At 51.9% G+C, this 19,554-nt stretch overlaps 1 protein-coding gene across 2 annotated transcripts; it reads right to left on the bottom strand.

Moving 5' to 3' along the window:
* Nucleotides 1-5,004: 5,004 nt before the first annotated feature.
* On the bottom strand, nt 5,005-18,447 carry LDB1 (LIM domain binding 1). 2 transcript variants are annotated; one of them, XM_036735916.1, is made up of 11 exons: nt 18,133-18,447; nt 10,136-10,238; nt 9,927-9,971; nt 9,749-9,824; nt 9,345-9,447; nt 9,019-9,191; nt 8,584-8,706; nt 8,396-8,479; nt 8,105-8,228; nt 7,377-7,525; nt 5,005-6,747 (listed from the first exon to the last, which is right to left on the bottom strand). In XM_036735916.1, the coding sequence occupies exons 1-11, from the start codon at nt 18,155-18,157 to the stop codon at nt 6,517-6,519; spliced, it is 1,236 nt and encodes a 411-aa protein (XP_036591811.1). In that variant the 5' UTR covers nt 18,158-18,447; the 3' UTR covers nt 5,005-6,516. The 2 variants fall into 2 exon arrangements, with proteins under 2 accessions (XP_036591811.1, XP_036591812.1); XM_036735917.1 differs by having other exon boundaries at nt 7,383-7,525.
* Between the last annotated feature and the right edge of the window lie 1,107 nt (nt 18,448-19,554).

Below are 19,554 nucleotides of genomic sequence, written 5' to 3'. Positions count from 1 at the left end.
CAAGAGTAGGCACAGACTACCACATATGGCAGGGAGTCTTGGGGAGGAATGGAGAAACAGCAACAACAAAGGTCACTCGCTACTGAAGACTTGTGAATTTCATGATCTTCTTATCACCAACACGTCTTTCATTTACCTAAATGCAATAAAACTTAATGGATTCACCCTTGCAGCAAACACTGGCATTTAATAGACTGTGTTATTGTAAGGAGAAGAGACAGGATGAAGAGTGATGAAGGTGATGTGTGGTGCAAAGTGCTGGGCTGGTCACAGACTAATCTTCTCCAAGCTAAATATTTCCACTGAACAAAAGTGGAGACCCCAAGGCAAAATGACTACCAGAAGACTTAATGTCAAGATGTTAGAGTACTCCCAGAGGAAACAAGTTGTTGTTAACTTGGAGAGAAGGCTGAGCCAACACATGGTTGGTAACAGTGGAGGAGAAAAGGAGTGGGCAGCTTTCAGAGATTTAGTGTACAACACTGCACTTACTCATCTGGGCCAGAATATTCACAAATATGAAGATTGATTTGTTGAAAATGATAGGGAAATTCAGAAGCTGCCAAATAAAAAATGAGAACTCCACAGGGTTTACCAGCAGGATAGTCTGTCCATCTCTAAGAAGGCAGTGTTTAACTCCATCAAAAGTAAAGTGTAAGTAAAGCTTAGAGAGATACAGGATTTTTGGCTCTGTAAGAAGGCAGATGAAATTCAGCTTTACACTGATAGTAACAATCCAAAGGACTTTTATGATGCCCTGAAGCTATCTATGAGCCAAAGACGTACGGTGCATCTCAACTACTCAGTGCTGATGGATCCACATGGATCAGTGATAAGGACATGATTCTGGAGAGTTCTCAACAGACCATTGACTGTATACCTCGGGTTGAAGTCAGGCCCTCTCTAGCCAAACTTCCAACTGAAGAAAAGGTTTTGACTGCCATTAGGTTCCTCTCATATGGCAAAGCACCTGGTACTGATTCTATCCTAGCTAAGATTTACAAGGCAGGGGCTCCACTGCTCATACAAAAGCTGACTGAAATTTTCTGGGTTATAAGGCAAGAGGGGGTTATTCCCCCAGGAGTTCAAGGATGCCTCCATTGTCCATCTCTGTAAAGATAAAGGAAATCAACTGTCCTGTGACAATCATGGGAGTGGTGGGAAGGGGGCAGGGGGTGGGGTTGGGGGGGGCATCTCTCTCTTAGTCAATGCTGGCAAGATTCTTGCCAGAGTCTTCCTTAATAGGCTAATCCTTCACCTGAAAGATGGTCATCTACCTGTGCCAATGTGGCTTCAGAAAAGGCTGAGGAATGGCTGATGTGGTGTTTGCTGCCCTACAGCTCCAGGAGAAATGCCAGGAACAGAACAGAGGTCTGTATACAATGTTCGTGTTTGTCGATCTGACCAAGGCCTTTGATACTATCAGTTATGAGAGCCTGTGGAAAGTCATGGCAAAATTTGGTTGCCCAGAGAAGTTCCTCAGTGTTGTATGCCAGTTTCATGATGGCATGCTTGCCTGGGTTCTGGATAATGGACAATGCTCTTGAGCTTCCCTAGTCACAAGTGGAGCAAGGCTGGGTGCTTGCTCCCATGTTTTTTAGCATGATGTTTTCAATATTCTTGTCAGATGCCTTCAACAAGGATGAAAATGACATTAAGGTTAGGTACTGCACTAATAGTAAATTATTTCACTTGAAAAAGCTACAAGACTGAAGTGGAGGGAGAGTTGGTGTGATTTTTTTGTTGTTCACAGATGATTATGCACTCAATGCAGTCTCTGAGGTAGAGATGCAACAGAGTATGGATTCTCTGTTGTTGTGCTAATTTTAGCCTATTAACACCAAAAAAACCACATTCTCCACCAGCCAGCACTACACCATCCATACATGGAACTGCTGTTTACAGCAAATGGAGAAATATTGAATGCTCACAATGAGGATGAGTTCACTTAACTTGGCAATATACTTTCCATTTTACGCAGATGATGATACTGATGCACACATTGCCAGAGCTAGTTTAGTGTTTGGGAGGCTCTGAAGGGAAGTGTAGGGAGAAGTATTAAACTGAAGGTCTACAGAGCTGTTGTGCTGACCCATGAAACCTGGACAGTATACTAGCGCTATGCCAGGAAACTGAATAGATGCCATTTAAATCGTCTTAGGAAGATTCTGAAGAACACCTGGCAAGATAGGATACTCGACACTGAGGTCCTTTCTCCAGCTAAACTGTTAAGCATTCAAGCTCTACTGCAAAAAGTACAACTCCAATGGGCTGACCATGTTTTTCAAATGCCAAAAGTGTGTTTGCCTAAAAGACAATTTTATGGAGAGCTCACACAAGGCAAGCATTCACACAAAAATCAGAAAAAAGCCGTACAAGGTTTCTCTGAAGAACTCGGTAATCAAATGTGAGACACTGGCACAGAACCACCCAGAATGGAGTGCCCCCATCGAAGAAGGTGCTTTTGCTCTATGAGTGAAGCAGGATTGCAATAGCTCCAAAGAAACATGAGGTGTGCAAATTTAGAGACATCTCCATTCCAAGTTTCATGTAGACTATTTGAGCTTGACCTATGGTATAGCTTTCCAAGCTCTTGTTGGTCTGATCAGCCACGACTGGACACACGACTTGACCCCAACATAATCATGTCATTTTGGTCCTCTTCAAGAACAAAGGACAACAACCAATTGATGGGCATCCATTTTATTTCCAGTTCTTTGCTTTTTAAGTTTCTCTTGTCATCTGTGTTTGCATTTCAAAGATTCCGCACAGCCCTGGTGTTTTGGGCAGGAATGTTTAAAAGTCCTTTATGCTATTAAAGGTCTTTATTTTCCCTTCCAAGATTGTATTCGATTTTACAGAATAAGCCATTCTTGATTATATGACTTTTTCTTTTGTCTTTTGGTATATATCACATTTCAAGATGTCCAACTTTTAGAATAGTTGCAGTATAATCTTGTAAGATCCTGATTGTGGTTCCTTGGAATTTTGACACTTTTTTTCTGAAAACTTGCAGTATTTTTTTTTAATCTGGAAGCTCTGGACTTTGGCTATGATATTCCTGGGTGTTTTCAATTTGGGGTTTCTTTCAGGAGATATCCATTAGATTATTTTTATATTCACTTTGTTCTCTGGTTCTAATAGATCTCGGCAGTTTTCTTTTTTGGGTTCTTGAAACAGTGTTCAGGATTTTTTGTTTGGTCATGGCTGTCAGAGACCCTCACATTTTCATAGGCATTTTCCTACTCAACTAAGAAACTCTTCAAGACTGTGATGCAGAGGGTTGAGAAGAATATCCTCTCTGCTCCTGTTCCAGTCCTGAATGATGCCAACATTCCTATGTTAACACCCCGCCCCCGTTTCCCCACAGTACTGTTTGTCAGGCCTCAGAGGGAAGGGACCATGACATGATAAACATTGGAAGGTTATGGGAGCAGCAACAGGACCCTAGTTTACTGCCAGACTCACATCCCCCTATCCCTCTAGGTAGTTTTCTTCTTTCTTCACCTCCCCCTCAGATCCTATTACTGTGGATTCATTTCCTTCTCTGTCTCTTTTTAATCCTCATGGGCTTCCATTTTTTCATTATAAGCCTTCCAAGGGATCTGGTCAGGTCAAGAATTGGGTAATGACCTGTCTACCTGAAATCTCCTTTGTTTCTTTCTACTCAATTTCTTCAATCCTTTCCAGTCAGGGAGTTCTCTTAGTCCCTCAGGCCATAGTTAAAGTCTAGGCTCTCTCCCTGTATCTAAAGATGGCCTTTGCTTCCTCCCAGGCTTTTCTTTTGAGTCAACATCTAAGTTCATTTCAGCCTCACACAGCATTCCCAGCCCCAAGACTCACTCCTATCATTCATCTTTCTCACCAAGCCTTAAGCTATGCTGGAATGAGACAGATACATTCATCTTTCCCTCCACCTGGTATGAACCTACGGCTTTGCTGTACAGGAGGGAGGGAGCTACTAGGGAAAGAAGCAGTGCCTACCTCCAACTTTATAGCTTCAAGCTTTATCATCTCTTTATCATCATTTCTAAGTTCCAATCCCTTAGCAATGGCACCTCCAAGAAATCCCCAGTGCCTTCTTCCTGCCTTGGCCCATTTCAGGACAAGGTTAAAGAACCTGTGGTTTTGTGTGGTGTGGATTCGAGTGACCATGTCCCTGTGCCCTTGTCTCCTCCTCTGGGTACAAAGACTTGCCTGGACTTCCCACATCCACATTTTGCTGCTAGAGACTAGGATGAAGATAATTCCTTTGAGGAATGAAGAAAAGGAACCACCTATGGCCCAGAATCATTCTTCCCCAGCCAACTGGGATAACATAATCTTTCCCCAATCCCTGCCACCATCTGCCCAGAAACAAACCCTGCCTGTTCCCAGAGTGAGGCTGTCCCTATCTATGAGTCATGTTGCAGCTTTCATCAGACTTGGGATTCAGGCCTTATGACCTCTAGGCTACTTGAGCCTAGGTTGAATTGAGAGGAAAAAGGATTCCTCCTTTTCTGGCCCATAACAAGTGACAGTTGGGAAAACAACAGTCTCAGGTTATGAATTCCACTGGGGAAGGGCATTAAGAACATGAGAGGTCAGTGAGGCAGAATTAAAGGTCACAGGGTAAGATGGGTAAGATCACAGTGAACTGAAGTAAAAGGGAGAGGTCTTCAACCACAGAAATACAGGGATTAGTGGGAAGACAGAGGAAGAGTCAAAGAAGGAATGAGAAAGACAGAATATGAGCACATGGGCGTTGGAGGAGAGGTCATAATGATTTGGGATGCTAAGAAAATAGGACTAAGCTAGGAAATGGGTTTCAATGAGGAGGAATGAATTGAGGAGAAATGAGGGCACATACAGTTACGGGACAGGCGGACTAGGTGGGACATAGCTACAAATCTGGAGAATCAGTGGAGCCTTTCTGATAGGTTCTCGAGTGATCAGGGACAGGTTGAAAAGGGATTGAACACGGAGTGGTGCTGTTGGCAGTGTCAGTTACCAGTCAGGACAGAGTCAAACCGAAAAGTCTTTTTTATTGATCGGTACCATACAGGACTCAAATGGCCAAAACAAAAAAAGGCATTACAGCTGGGGAGCTAGGAATGGGGGTCCCTCTCTCCCACCCCAGCTCCCTCCAGCTCTGACTACATTTTGCTCTGAGCTGGCTGTGGCGGTTGGGTAGAAGGAGTCACTGGAGATGGAAGGAGGTGTATGAAGGCAGAAGGGACCCAGAGGTCTCCACTTGCCCATCTGGGAAACAGGGTTGAGAACCCCAGTCTCTTCGTCTTCCCTCCTGTGAAGAGTGTGTGTTGTGTATATGTGCATGTGAGGGCAGCACAGAGTCCTGGGGGGTAGAGACCCTGGGGGCCAAATTGGGCTCAGTCCTCCCCCCGAAGCTCAAGGATCTAGTGGGCACTATTTTCCCAAAGCTGACTCAGGATGCCACCTAGTGGCTCCACCCCAGTTAATCATAAGCATCCCTTCCTTCCCCTCTCTGGGAAGGAGGAGGTGGGATTGGTTAGGTTAGGGTGGATGGGTAGGGGTGGAGCTTCCCTCAATCCCATACCTCCCCTCCCTTCCCAACAGAGACAAAATGCAAAAACACAGTGACAAACACATGCCCCTCACCCCCATCCCCTAGGATGAGCCCCTGCAGGCACCATAGCCCCTAGGGTCCTCCCCACCACCACTGCTCTAGGACTCAAGGTAGAGAACACTGGGTGTGTAGGGGTAGGGGGAGTGGGGAAAAGAGGGAATTCCAGGGCCATTCACAAGCACTAGGTACAGGGAAGGGAAGATGAAGGCCTGGGGAGTGGGCAGGACACAGTACATGGTTTACAACTGAGGGGGTTGGAAAATGGCCAGAGAGGTCCACCCCTTCCCTTTCCAGCCATCTCCAGGGGAGGGAAGAGATGGTCAGTGTCTCCTTGGTCTGAAGCTCAAAAGGTATAAAACGGCCCAGCTCAGACTCCTGCCTGCCTGGGGGTGGAGTAGAGGGACAGGGGTGCTGAACCTAACATGGGGTGGAGGGAAGAAGGGGGAGAGATTGGGAGAACTTTTTTTTTAAACTTACATTTTTAATAATATTATTGTTTTTTAAAAAGTTGAGGATAGAAGGTGGTAGGAGGGAGCAGAGCTTAGCCCCTTGGCTGGAGGGGAAGGAGGCTGGGGTTTGATTAGGGGGAAGGGGCAGGGGAAGAAGAGGGTGGAAAAAGGCCTTGTGGCCAGTCCCCCCTCCCCCCAGAGCTGGGGGTGGGTAGTTCATCCCGGCCCCCAATTGAGTCCCTAAGGGCAGCGGGCATGGGGACAATGCCCCTGGGCTCTGCAGGGGTGGAGGTTAGGGGAGCAGAAACCAAGCATCAGGGGCACCACAGCTCTGGGGGAACGTCAAGACATTTCTTGGAGGCCCGACCATTCCCCATTCCCCTGACTTTCCAGTCCCTCCTGCAGGTAGATGGACAGCTGTAGGCTCAGTCTCTGGGATGCTGGTCCTCCCTCTGCTCCCAGGGTGGGCAGGTGGAGCCCTTACTGGGAGGCCTGAGATGTGGGGTTCTCCGACTTGCTCTCCTGGCTTGAGGGGGGTTTGCTGTTCCAGGGGCTGTTGGCACCCAGCGCCGGGGAGTTGTTGAAGCTGTCCTCGTCGTCGATGCCGTTGGCCGCATCAAACTGTGTGTTCTCCAGACGGGTGATGAGTCGCTCGTCCTCGTCCCCGAACTCCCCGCCCATCAGGGTGGGCTCCCCCACCACCATCACATCCTGAGAGCGGCGGAGGTCCCCAAACATAATCGGGGCAGCGGCATGCCTGGCCCCAGCAGGCCCTCACCCACAGGGATCCTGACCCCCCCCCCAAGGACCCCAACTTTCCCTCAGACCCAAAAGGTCCCAACCCATTACCAAACCTGTAGGGAACCCAACTAATCCCAAATCCCCCAGATTTCCCACATTGGCAAGAACCCTGAACTCCATCCCCAACACAACTATTCCACCTATCCAATCCTCTAATCCCTCTGTCTTAACCCCAACACCTCTGACCTTCCTCAACATCCCAGATGCTCCTTTAGCATATGCTTAGATTCCCCAAGTCCCTGACATTTACACCCAGGACTCTGAGACTCTCAATAGTAGGGGGCCCCCAAACCATAAGTCTATATATTATAGGGAGAGGGAAGAGGCCACAGACCTAGGAGGGGTGGCCAGTGTGTATCTGCTTCCATGGGTGTGACTAGGTGTCCTTGCATGTATGTGTGCCCCAGTATCCCTGCATTGCCATATGCCTGTGTGTATCCCTGTGTCCACAAGTGGAGTCACTGTACCCCAGGAGGGGAGGGCGGAGCTTCCTGAGGGGGCCAGAGAGAAGAGAAGAGAAGAGAAGCCGAGATGCTTACAGGTACCTGGCTGGAGAGCGCGAAGGTGCTGGCGGGGCTCTTCTTCTTGCTGTTGCTGTTGTTGGCGTTGCCGCCCCCTGAGCTCATTGTGCTGCCACCCGACATCTTCCGTTTCCGCCTCTTGCTTGGTTGTTGCCGTGCTGGTTCCGCTGCAAAACCAGCAAGAGAATGGAAGTGAGTGAGACCAGGCTGAAGCAGCCAGATGGAGCCTGGGCACATTTCAGGGATTCCTACTTCAGAGGGCTGAATGAGCCAATCCCAGGAAACCCCTTTGAACTCTGAGGTTCTGTGCTGAGATGGAGTAAAATCCCTCAAGGCCCAACTATTGCTGCTGGGACCTAAAGAGCCCTGTCTATCTCTGGCTGAGAAAGACCTCTGTTCCCTAGGGGTGGTAAGGTCAGAGTTCAGAGTCATGTACTTGAGGGGGAGTCAGCATTGAGAAAAATCCAAGGTTCTACTCTGATACCTCATTGAAGAGACAGATGATCCTGGGCTCCTGAAGGCTATGCCAAGGGAGAGCTGGCTCCTGCAGTCTTACTAAGCTAAGTCTGGAGAAGATTATCAGAAGGTTGAGCACTAGGAAATTAATTTTTTGGCCACAGCAACACAGGAAACTATCCAAAGAAAGAAGGGGTTGCCACCTGTTACCAGTGGGGCAGGGAGTACCCACCATGATGAAATCACAGACTTGGACCAAGAGCAATACACAGTGGGGTGGAGGAACTCACCAGGGGGTGCAACCATGCGCTGCCACTTCTGGAAGAGGCAGGTCTTGAGGCAGTCACGAGGGCTGAGGCTGTAAGTCTTGTGGCGGGACATGAGCTCCTGCATGGGCTCAAGGATCACACAGAGCTGGGGGCACATGAGTAGGAGGGGAAGTCAGAACTAGAAGGACCAATTCTTAACCAGCTAAAGTGGCAGAAAAATGGGGGGTGGGGAAAGGGCAGAGAATTATGCATAGCATCAGTCAGGGTGTAGGACTTGGGATGCCAGGAGCAGGGTGGTGGGTGCAAACTCACTCGGAGGTAGTTGAGGGTGGAATTAGACAATCCACACCGAGTGATGTTCTTGGATAACTGGTCCAGCATCTGGGGGTCCTGGGCCTGGAGAAAGGCACATGTCGGGGGAAAGAGTCAAGCATCCCAAAGCACAGCATAAAGTTCCACCATTCCAGTGGTCTTAGCCTCCCAGGATTCCCAGGACTCACATGCATGGCCAGAATGCTTCGAGGAATAAATTCACGATGCTGCCGGATGCTGAAGTGCCACGTCTTTATCCTCATCATGTCATCAAACATGAACTCCAGGTACAGCCGGCCTTCCACACATACCTGAGGACACATCTGTCACCAACCTGCCTCCCAACCCCCTTTCCTCCATACACACAGGGACATATCTGCCTCCCTCCACATAATTTATCCTCTTTTAGAGCTTTCCAGGTCACCTGACAAGTTCATCTGTGAGGGGGTGATCGTGATAGTAGAAGGGGCACAGGTTTACAGACACACACCACCTGCCTTTTGAGCTACTGTCCCAGACTACTGCCTTATGAATTCACACTCACTCTTTTGGTCTCTGTCTCTCACACACCAACATCCACATTCTCCATCCCACCCCACCCCACACACACAGAGTCCCCAGACCTGGGTGAACATGGGCTTGCCGTGCTGAGTGATCATGCTGCCCTGGTCACAGTCAAGGGACACAAAGTTGCTGTGGAAGGCTTCCTTAGGGTGCTTTAGCACATAGTACAGCTCTGTGGCACCTCCCTCAAAGATGCTTCGGAAGTAGCGTGGGATCAGGGTCCGGCCAATAGCTGCAGAAGTAGAACAGACTTCCTCAGTACAAAAGGACTCCACCACTGGACTCTTCCCACACCCAGGTGGAGCAAACCTCTGAGGTAAGATGCAACCCCTTTCCCCACCACTACCTGGAAACCCAGCCCCCATCCCCAGGTTCTGATACCCACTGTATCTCTTTGGTCCATCCTCCAAACAGAAGGTGATGGTTAACATGGCATCATCCTCAAAGAACTCAGTTGTGAAAGCATCCCACCAGAGATTGTCACACTCCTGCAGAGGATGGGAAAAGGTCACTGGGATCTCAAAGAGGCTTTCAGATTCACTCTGGGTGCATGTATCTTTGCCCACCCCAAAAACTGAGGAGGACACTCTTGGAAGATAGTAAGTTAATAGAGCCTTCTGACAGAAGTGGTTCCTACCCCTAACCACTGCCCCCCGCCCCCCACTTAAATCCCATCTACCTAACTGCTCCCATCAGGCCTCTGCTAGATAGAGGTGCCATCTCCCAACTCCCCATCCTCAATCTTTCCCATACACACAACCCCAGGCCACCCTCTACCCCCAGACATACCTCTGTCCAGTTCTGCAGCCTCTTATTTAACTCGAATATCCTGTAGTCTGTCTGGTTGCCATATGGTGTGTGCCTCCTGGAAGGTGGGAAGGTCAGGATTGTCCCCCTGGTTCCCCTACTCATGAGGTCTCCCCATCCCTTGCCCCAAGTGAGACTATTCCCATCACCAGACTCTTACCCAATCCCAGGCTCCAGGTACGTAGGCGGGTACATGGGAGTTGGGCTGTGGAGAAAAGGGGCCATGAGAAAGAGGAGGTAAGACATGAAGACATCACACAGCCTCCCCTAGCCAAGCAGACCTTCAGCACAGGAGGTTGGGGGAGCAGCCTAAAGAGAGACAGTGGGAGAGTGGAGGTCTGAGGGGAGCAGTGCGGCGAGGGCACTTACCCCACATCCCGATCCAGCATGGTGCCCGGGTGGAAGGGGGGGAAGGCGTTGCCGTTCGGGGGCTCCTTCGGTGAGTACAGCTTGAATGACTTGGAGGAACAACCTGGGGAGAAGTGACTACACTCAGGGGTCTGAACTGTGAGAAGCTCAGCTGTCTGGCTCCCAGTCCCTCTTTGCTAAACCTTCTCTGTGACCCCTGCTCTGCAAGTGAAAGAAAGCTGGGTTTAGAGAACAAGTAATTACACACAGCAACCCTGGCCTCCCCACTTTGGGGAGAGGAGCTCCCAGAACATGCTACTGCTCAACACATCCATGCCCACACACCAGCTCAGACGTGAAGGCCATGCCCCCTCCCCACCAAGAGATTCAGATTACAAAGGGGGTGTAATAGAAGAAAAAGCAACTTGGGCCTGGTCTTCATGTTTTTTATCTTTATGAATAAAAGCATGGGGGAAAGGGAGAGATTCTTATTCTCATCCCCCACCCCATCCCCTTGCATAATAAGAGACAAGTCTAAGTTGTCTTTAGTCTTACCCCACCACTATCAAAAGTAAGGAAACTTAGACAGGGGGCCTGGACAAGTCCCTTCCCTGGGCAGCAAGGGGGAAATTCTTCAGTCTCCACCCACTAGATAAACAGTTGTGCTCCCCCTTGCCCCAACGGCCTCTCTCTTATCAGTCCCAATCCCTCCACTACACCCAAGGCAGGTGTGCCCCCAAACCAGGGACTCAAGCTCAACCCCTTCTCCTCTACTAAAGGCCCCCCCATTGTACATACAGGGATACTCAGGCCTGAATGATGGGGAGGGGCGCCCTGAAATCTTAGCAATGGGTAGAACAGGTCTAGGTGAAGGTGTGTATGTACATGGGAGGTGTTTCCCCAAAGACATGAATAATACTGGACAGCATCTTCCCTAGGTGGGATGGAGGGCTGGGAGGGAAGCAGGTATCTTAGAAATTACATTTTGTCCAGGAGATAGGAAGAGGAACGTGAGCTCTTGGGCTAACAGTCTGGTCATTTCTAAAACATGATTAGCTATGCCTGGGCTCACTTTCATAGCTGTGGACGAGGAGATGCAACGTTGATCCCTCTGCCATCCTAAAGGCACTGTCTCCAGGAGAGACAAAACAGTATCAGAGCTGAAGCTGAGGGCCCAGGAGTTTTGGGTTTATATCAACTCGCTAAATCCCACTCTCCCCTTCATCTGAGAATGTCTGTTTAGGGGAAGGCTTTATCTGCCCTAAAGAGGAGAGGGGGTGCCCCAAGATAACCCCAAGTCCCTCTCCACTATTTCTGAAACCAGTGGGGAAAGGCACTGAGAAAGGAGAGGATTCTATCAGCCCCTGTCCCAGCCCAGGGCCTTAAGGAATCTCTACATTCCATGCTACCCCCCCACCCCCACTCCCCAGGCCTGTGCAGGTCAGGTGCTGCATATGCCTGTGTACATATGTTCATACACCCTGCCCACCCTGCCTCTGCACCCAGCTCGCCCCAACATGCCTAACACCAGGTGGAACAGGGCAGCCCTGGGCAGGAGCAGGGTATGGAAAGCATAGGCACCATCCCCTCCCCCCCACAACATGCTCCCAATACAACACATACAAAGTATGCACAAGTTCCCATGTGCTAGTTTAGCCCAGGTGGGTTGCTCCAGAAGGGGACAGAGTCATTTAGATACCACCATTTTATAACTCCTCCCTCCAGCCTCCATGAAGGCTACTCTCTACTTCAAAAACAGGTATGCTAAGGTCTTGATCCAGGTCCAAGTCATAGAACATGAAAGGCCTGAGCCAGGACCAGGATACAAACCAAGCAGTCAAAACCCCCAGCCCCAGGCACTCCCCGAACGTCCAGGAAACATCTCTTCACGCCCAACTACCTTCCTAGTTCCACGAGGGCCCTTCAACATAGAAAGGACTCCTAGGTTTCTCACCTATGTGGAAGAATACTGAAGAGACCAGTTTTCCTTCTTGTGAATTGGAAAGAATAACCGCCTACTTAGTGTCTGGGGTCAGCAAGAGGAGGCAGGGCAAGATACCCCCCAAACACAAAATGGTGGGAAATGAATTAAAGAGAACCTTCAAGACAGACTTCTGTCCCCATCTCTGGATAATGGACACAACCTCAGACTCACTGACCTAGCAGGCCCACAGCAACTCCCAGCATCCCAGACCAAAGGGTGGGGGGAAGGGGGAATCCCTGGTGGGGGTAAATCACACAGACCATCTGTCCCTGTTACTCCGACCCCCTCACTAACCAGAATAGGAAAGGAAGGGGAGAAAAGGGTGAATCATTGCTTTAAAGACCTTTAAAGGGGGGAAATGGGGGAGTGGGTTTGGTTAAAACTAAAGGCTGGGAAGTATAAGGTGCTGCTCTCAGGCCTAAATCCCCTTTCACCCTTTCCGGTCTGGAATAAGTGTTAGAAGAGCAAAATATAGAGCTGGAAAACTTTTCCAGGATGAACATTCTATTGGTGGGGGCACAAATCTACCTAAAGCCAATTCCATGGGAACTACCCTGACAGCCCGAAACCCCGCAGGGCCAGGGGTCATCAGGCCTAGCCCTAGGAGGAAGATCTTATGTCCCAGCAGGACCAGACACCCATCCCTCCCATATCCTCCCACAATTAGGCCTGCCGGGACTTACCTGGGAGAAGTGAGGGGACAGTGTGGGGTAGTGGGTGCTGCTCTCAGCAGGGAGGGGGCCAGCAGGGTGGGGTTGGGGGTACTCAGCTGCTCATCTCCCTGGCCAGCCCTGCTCTACTCTCGGCCAGAGCCAAGGGACGGCAGGGCCGGGCCAGGCCAGCCCAGCCACACAAAAGCTCCCACACCCCCCAAGCACCAGGCACAGTGGGCCCCAGCCCAGGGGAGAAAGTTCCTCTGGCCAAGGGGCCCTGGGCCAGGGGGCTGGGGAGCTGGCCCCGGGGGCAGGGGGCTACCCGGAGGCCGCGGGGAGCAAGGAGCTCTCTTTGTTTGCAAGATTTCCCTCAACAATGGCCACCGCTTCGCTCTGCTCTGCACTCCTCTCTCCTCCTCCTCCTCCTCCTCCTCCTCCCGCTCTCTCCTCCCTGCTGCCGATGCCGATCTCTGCCTCTGCCTCCAAGCAGCCCGCCACCGGCCCGACCGACTTCCCTTCCCTGCTGACCAGGCCTGCAGGGCCCCTCTGTCGGGGGCTCGAGGGAGAGTCACAGCTCAGCTCCAACACTCACACAGACACACAGTCACACATAGACACACACACACCTCCCTCCCTCCCGCCCGCCCGCCTGCTAGCTCTCTCCTTCCTTCCCTCCCTCCCTCCCAGTGTCTCTCAGAAAGAGGCCCCAGGGCCGGAGGAGGGTGGAGCTGGACTCTACTGGCTCCACCCTCCCCCAGCTCCCACAGCCTCCTCTCCTCTCCCATGAAAGAGGAAGAAGGAGGGAGGGAGGGACTGCTTGGGCTGAGAAAAACAAAAGAGAGACAGAGACTAGAAGAGAAACAGAAGGGGAAAAAAAGACACAGCAAGAAAGAAGAGCTGAAAATGACTGGAGGAGGAAGAGGGCAGAGGAGGGTCAGGGGGTGGCAGGAAACCTCACAGCCCGGCAAGGGTGAAGCTGACAACAGGCCCCCAGTATCTCCTCCCCCATCCCCATTCTAGGGTTGAGGAGGGGGCTCACCTCAGAGTGAGGGATGGGGGCCCCAAAGGGGTTATTTTTGTTGGCTTTGGGCCCCACACAAGTTCTGACTGGGACCTGAAAACCTTAGCTTCCAAGACCCAACCCCAGGCCTTTCATTTTGTCTTTCTAGACTCTGTGTCACTTTTCCCTCACCCCTACCCTCTACCCCCAAAGGGAAGACCCTAGACTCACCCTTCCCAGCTCCTACAGGTTCCTCCTCTGGTTAATGCTGCCAAGGGACCTGCCCTAGCATGACCCCTCACAACAGGAGCCTTTGATGGTACTAGGATGCCAGAGGGGCAGGTCACTGGTTGAAGGGTGAGGAAGAGCAGGAAAGAGGAGAGTGCATGTTCCAAGGGAGATCAGGATATACAACCCCTAACTTGCTGCAAACAATCTAATCAGATGCCTCAACTCACGCGGGGGTATTAAACCTGCATTTTTTTAAATAAACCATCAAACTAGTTCTCCAAGATGCCTTTCCACTTTATAACTGTGATTCTGTATCCACTTGGGATTTTAGGGACAATATCTAGAACCCAATGTCCTCAATTGTCTTCCAACCCAGACCAAGTGAGTAACTCTACGGCAAGTATTCCATCCAACTTATCTCCTGCCTGACCTCCACTACCCCAGGAATGTCCCACAGAGCTGCACAAGGCAGCCTGCCAGAGAGGGCTCTCCCTAGTTACACCTACTGACCCAGTGATGCCCACAACCAGGCCTACAATATACATGCTCTAACCTTGTGTACATGTTACACATTTCAGCACCAGGACACAAGAAGCCTGATGGGACCACCAGTGCTTTTTAACTAGAGGAATCAAAGCAGATCTGCTGATCCATTATCTAAACGGGCCTTTCATAATACCCTGGAGCAAATACTATCATCCCCATCTTACAAGTGGATGAAACAAACATCACAGAAGTGACTTGCCTAAGGTCTCTCTCCCTCTCCCTCTCTCTCTCTCTCTCTCTCTCTCTCTCATAGAGTGGCAGAGCTGGGAATAGAAAGTAGGTCCTTTGCCTCTTATTTGAGAGTACAGAAGAGACCTCTCCTCCCCCAATCCTCCTATCTACCTTATATGATTGTGATTCTACCACACAGGGGGCAGCCAGTCCCACAGCCCACTCCTTCCCACCTAATCTCATCCCTCTAGGGCCTCAGTGCTCCAAGCCCAGCCCCCTCAGCTGCTACCACCACCACCCACTCCCATGGGGCCCATTCAGGAGCTCAGAAATAACCAGGAAAGGGAAAGGAGAGGCACTTTGGCACATTATCAAAAAACTCAGCCCCCCACTCAGCTTATAGTCTTCCCACCCCAAACTAATGAGCTGAACTGGGAGATGCAAAGACAAGGACAGAGATGAAAATAAAATTAGAGACAGGGAAAAGAAAAGAGGGATCAAAAGACCCTATGTGTCAAAATAGAGGGCAGCAGGAAGAACGTCCCCCCATCCCCCAGCTACTAGGCAGGAGTCTGATGCCCACAGCTCCCGCCCCCTACCCGGGCCCCCAGGCTGCCCTGACCCCAGCCCCCTCTCTCCTTTGTCTTCGCCCAGCCTCCCGCTGGCCTGGCACTCTGCCATCCCCTCTCCCTGGCGCCCAGCCTTGGCCTCAGCCTCCTCCTCCCTTACTCCCCATCTTAACCCTTATAGGGCAGATATCACCACCCCCTAGGACTGAATAGGGGATATGCTCCCCGCCCCCCCCCACCAACTCTAGGACACTGCAGGGGGCAGAGCTGCAGAGAGGAAGGGGTATCTAGCTTCTGTTTATTTCCTTCTTCATGTGTATGTCTGTCTGTTTCTGTTTTTGCCTGTGTCTGTAAGCTTATGTCTCTGTGTCTATGCCTTGGTGTGTGCTCTGTGTGTGCGCTCACTATGTAAGTCTCCCAGGCTCCTCTCAGTCACATGTGTGGGGCATGTGCTGTCTCTGCTGTGCTGGGGGAGGGAGGAGGAGTCGGAGACACAGACCTACGTATGCACACAAAGGAGGAGGAAGCTTCGGAAGGCGACCAAACCTGGTCTGCCCAGCCTGGGAACTTGGGTGCTGAGGGCCTCTCCAAGCCTCGTGTACTTCTAAGGCCGCAAAGAGCAAATGTTTCTTTGTGTTTGTGTGCATGAGCTTCCCTTCGTCCACCTCCATATGATGTATGCTTGTGCGTGTCTCTGTACATGTGTTTTTCAGCCCATCTCTTTGGGTGTATTTCCAGCAGCCTGTCTGCTTATACCATAAACAAATTAATCCCTTGTCCCCTGGATCTCCTAAGTCTGAAGACTCATAAAATTCAATCCTCAGGTCCCTCTTATTATTCTCCTGCCTCCAGACCATTCTACCTTTCTGCCCATCTGTCAATTCAGGCCCTCCCTAAGTCTAACTTGTAACAATCCCTTCTTAGAGACTTTGAGACACCAATGGGAAGAGCATGACTCTTCCTCTGGCCTTCTCTACTATAAGAAAAATTCAGGGAAAACACAAATGTGCCCTCTGATAACCTCTCCCAGCCACATGTGATGAGTATAGTAGGGTATACACTAGGCCCTAAGGCCTCTGGCCTCATATACCCTATGGAATTCTATCTCCTCCTGGTGGCAAAACTGTGATGATGGCTCTCAGTCACCCATCCTGCCATCTCAACTCTTCCCTAGGCTAGACAGAAAGAGGAAAGGGTAGGGGAAGGGAGAAGGACTCATGGGTTTATCCTTGGGCTTCCTCCTCTACTTTGGGCCTGGATTTTCCCTGATGAAAAAGGAGTAAAGAAACCAGTGGGGTCCCCTGGGAAGGAATCAGAAGTGGGTAGAGGGAAAGGTCAGAGGTTTGGGAAGGGTGGGGGGAGAAGTGGATTCCCCAGTATAGGAAAGAAACAATTCTTCCCAATATGAGAGGAGATAATGTCTCTTCCCTTTTACTACACAATCTTCCAAATTCTGTTGGGACAAGGAGTCCCTTCTTCCCCTAGAGGAATACGTTTTCAGAATTCACTGTCCCTCCCTAAGTATGTGGTGGTCAAACACTAACCCCCAACAAACTCAATCAGGGCTGATCTTGCCCTTTGCCTGGTCTCACCTTCAGAGACATCAGGCACCTAAAATGTTTGAATAACTGCCCAGCCTAAGGGTCATATGACTCATGGATTCCCTAGGGAGATGAGAATAGACTGATGTGGGATACAGCACCCTCTGCCCTGGAACAGATGAGAGGAACCCTTGGCCTCCCTAAGACCCCCTCTCTCAAGGCCCCTCATCCCTCCAGGTGACACCTCCTACTCCCGCTGGTAGTTCTCTTTCAACCCCAGGAAATAAGGAAAAAGGTCACAGGTTATGCTAGATACAAGGTGGCTCTTACATCTCAAGTGTGGGAGCCTGAGGGCATAAACCACCCACAGAGGTCAGATATCTTGGGGTGGCAAGAGGTTCTTTTCCTAAGGATCCTTCATTGCCACCCCTCCCCAAGCCCCTTGGTCTTCCCTTCACCCCTACCCCATCTCCTGGGCCTATGTAAAAGCAAGCTTGGTGACCATTACCTTGGCATGCCTATATCCAAAATCATATATACAGACCACTTCTGGCAGGTGGAAAAGACACTCAAGAATATGGTGAATGACATGGGATCTGAGTCAACTCTATATCCTCTCACCCATCCCTTGGTGCCTCTACCCAGAGCCTCTTTTGGTGGGAGAGGGGGTCAGAGACTACTTCCTGGGTTCTCCTCTCTCCCCAAACAAGCCTTCCCTATGACCCCAAGACCCCCCACTCTGAATCACTGGAAGAGAAACAGGACCCTGGGGCCTAATTACTGCTACCCCCAGTGGGGGCACACTCCCAATGTCCCTCTGGGGGCAGTTGTGCCAGGCAACAGGCGACGAGGCCCAGAGGGGCCCCAGGCAGTACCCCCCCTCTCAAGGCAGCGGCCCCCACCCCAGGTACCCAAGGGAGGAAAGAGCAGGGTCAGGCAGAGGGGATAGTACATCAGGGAGAGCTGGAGTGGGGGTGGGGGGGGGCAACCTGCGCTGGCCAATCACAACTCTCTGATGACCTGGGTGGGGGGGTCAAAAGTCCAAAGCCACTTCTGATTGGCCAACATCCTGGAATTCTGGGAATTCCACCCCCTCCCCTCGTCGCACCCCCCCACCCCCTCCCACCCCCGGGCGCCTCTGGGCTGCTGCGCATTTTCTGGGGGGGGGAATCCCTCCCCAGGACAGATAGGCCAAGCCCCCTCCCCCCAATGCATCCACATCCACAACCCAAGCCCCCTCCCTCCCCAGCCCCGCAAGTACACACGAAACAGGGGCTTCCTGCGCTGGCTGAGGAGGGGGGTGGGGGCGAGGTGTCCACTCACCAGGGCAGGCGCAGCCCACTGACATCTTCACATCGCCCGCTGCGGGGGGCCCAGCCGAGTCACGGTGCCCGCCGCGCGCGGGGACAGGCTGGGCATGGGCCGCCGCCGCCGCCTTCTCCTCCTACTCCTCGGCCGCCGCCGCCGCCCACAGCCCGAGCCCGAGCCCCGGCCTCCGCGCCGGCCCCGGGGTCCGCCAGCCCCTGGCGCGAGGGGCCTGCAGGCTGGGCAGGAGACAGGAAGGAGACCTGTCTGTGCGCGCGTGTGTGCGAGGGTGCGCGCGAGGCTGTGCGTGTGTGCGCGTGTGCGGGTGCGTGTCTGGGGCGCTCCCTCCCCGCCGCCGCCGCCGCCGCCGCTCGCTGGCGGCCCCGCGCCCGGCGCCCCGCTCCCAACCTCGCTCGCTCGCTCGCGGCTCCCTGGCTCCCTCCCTCCCTCGCTCTCTCGCGGTCTCCCCCCCTCCCCGGCGCCGCTGGGTTGGGCTTTATTAATATGCTAATTGAGGCGCGGGTGGGAGGGGAGAACTGAGCCGTGTGTATTCGTGTGTGCGTGTGTGCGTGCGTGTGTTGTGTGTGTGTGTGTCAAAGTGACCCGAGCCGGGGAGGGGGAGGCTTCAGGGAGCGGGCATGTGACGCAGCTTCTAAAGAAGGAGAGACGGGGACCTAGACAGGGGGAGGGGGTTGTGTGGAGAGACCGTAACTGAGCGCTCCCGAAGGGCCAGGAGCCCCCTGCGACCTGGAGCCTTGGGGGTCGAGGAGCTGGGGGGGTGGGGCGCGGAGGAGTGAACGGTCCCCAGGTCTGACCCACTCCAAAACAACCAGCGTATATGCCTGGATCCCTGAAAGGCAAGGGAAAGGCCGATCTCCCAGCCCCTTGGTGTCCGAGACGGCATAGCTGCCACGGGCTGAAAGGGTTAATGAACCCCAACCCATCCTTCCCCAAAGCCCCGGAGGGGGGTTGCTGGGAATGGGAGATTCCATAAGCTAGAGCTGATGGGAAATCCTGGCCGGGATGATACCTCTCACCTGACAGGAGGCGGGGGAGTTACTAAAGATTTAACCAGGAGCTGCCCCGGGGACTGGGGTTCGACAGGTATCAGTCTGGGTTAGTACATCTGGATGGCAGGTACCCTGTTTGGGGGTAGCCACAAGGTCAATATGTACCCCCCAGTGTGGGGACCCTTGGCCTCCCTCAGAACCTCTCAAGGGCACTTTTTCCAAGATAGATCTGGTCATTGGGTCTACACTTACTGTGCCCTAGCTCCTGGGAATAGCTTGGGGATTCTGTGCATATGTGAGAGGATTGCTTTCTAGGCAGCCCCCCCACCCACCCAGGCCCCAGGCTCAGCTGCTGCCCCAGTTTCATAAACAGGAAATACCTATTAGAGTGAGGGGAGGGGGCCCCGAGGTGTATATAAGGGGGAGTTGG

Source organism: Trichosurus vulpecula, chromosome 8 (assembly GCF_011100635.1).
Source record: "Trichosurus vulpecula isolate mTriVul1 chromosome 8, mTriVul1.pri, whole genome shotgun sequence".
NCBI classification, from domain to species: Eukaryota; Metazoa; Chordata; class Mammalia; order Diprotodontia; family Phalangeridae; genus Trichosurus; species Trichosurus vulpecula.
Note: the sequence above shows the minus strand (reverse complement) of the source record. Positions and strands in the feature narration are given on the sequence as shown.

Coding starts and splice junctions, on each gene's coding strand:
- LDB1 (XM_036735916.1), bottom strand. CDS start 18,157: ATGTCAGTGGGCTGCGCCTGCCCTG. Junction 9,825..9,926: donor TACCTGGAGCCTGGGATTGG/GTAAGAGTCTGG, acceptor CCCACCTTCCAG/GAGGCACACACCATATGGCA. Junction 8,707..9,018: donor GCAAGCCCATGTTCACCCAG/GTCTGGGGACTC, acceptor ATGTGTCCTCAG/GTATGTGTGGAAGGCCGGCT.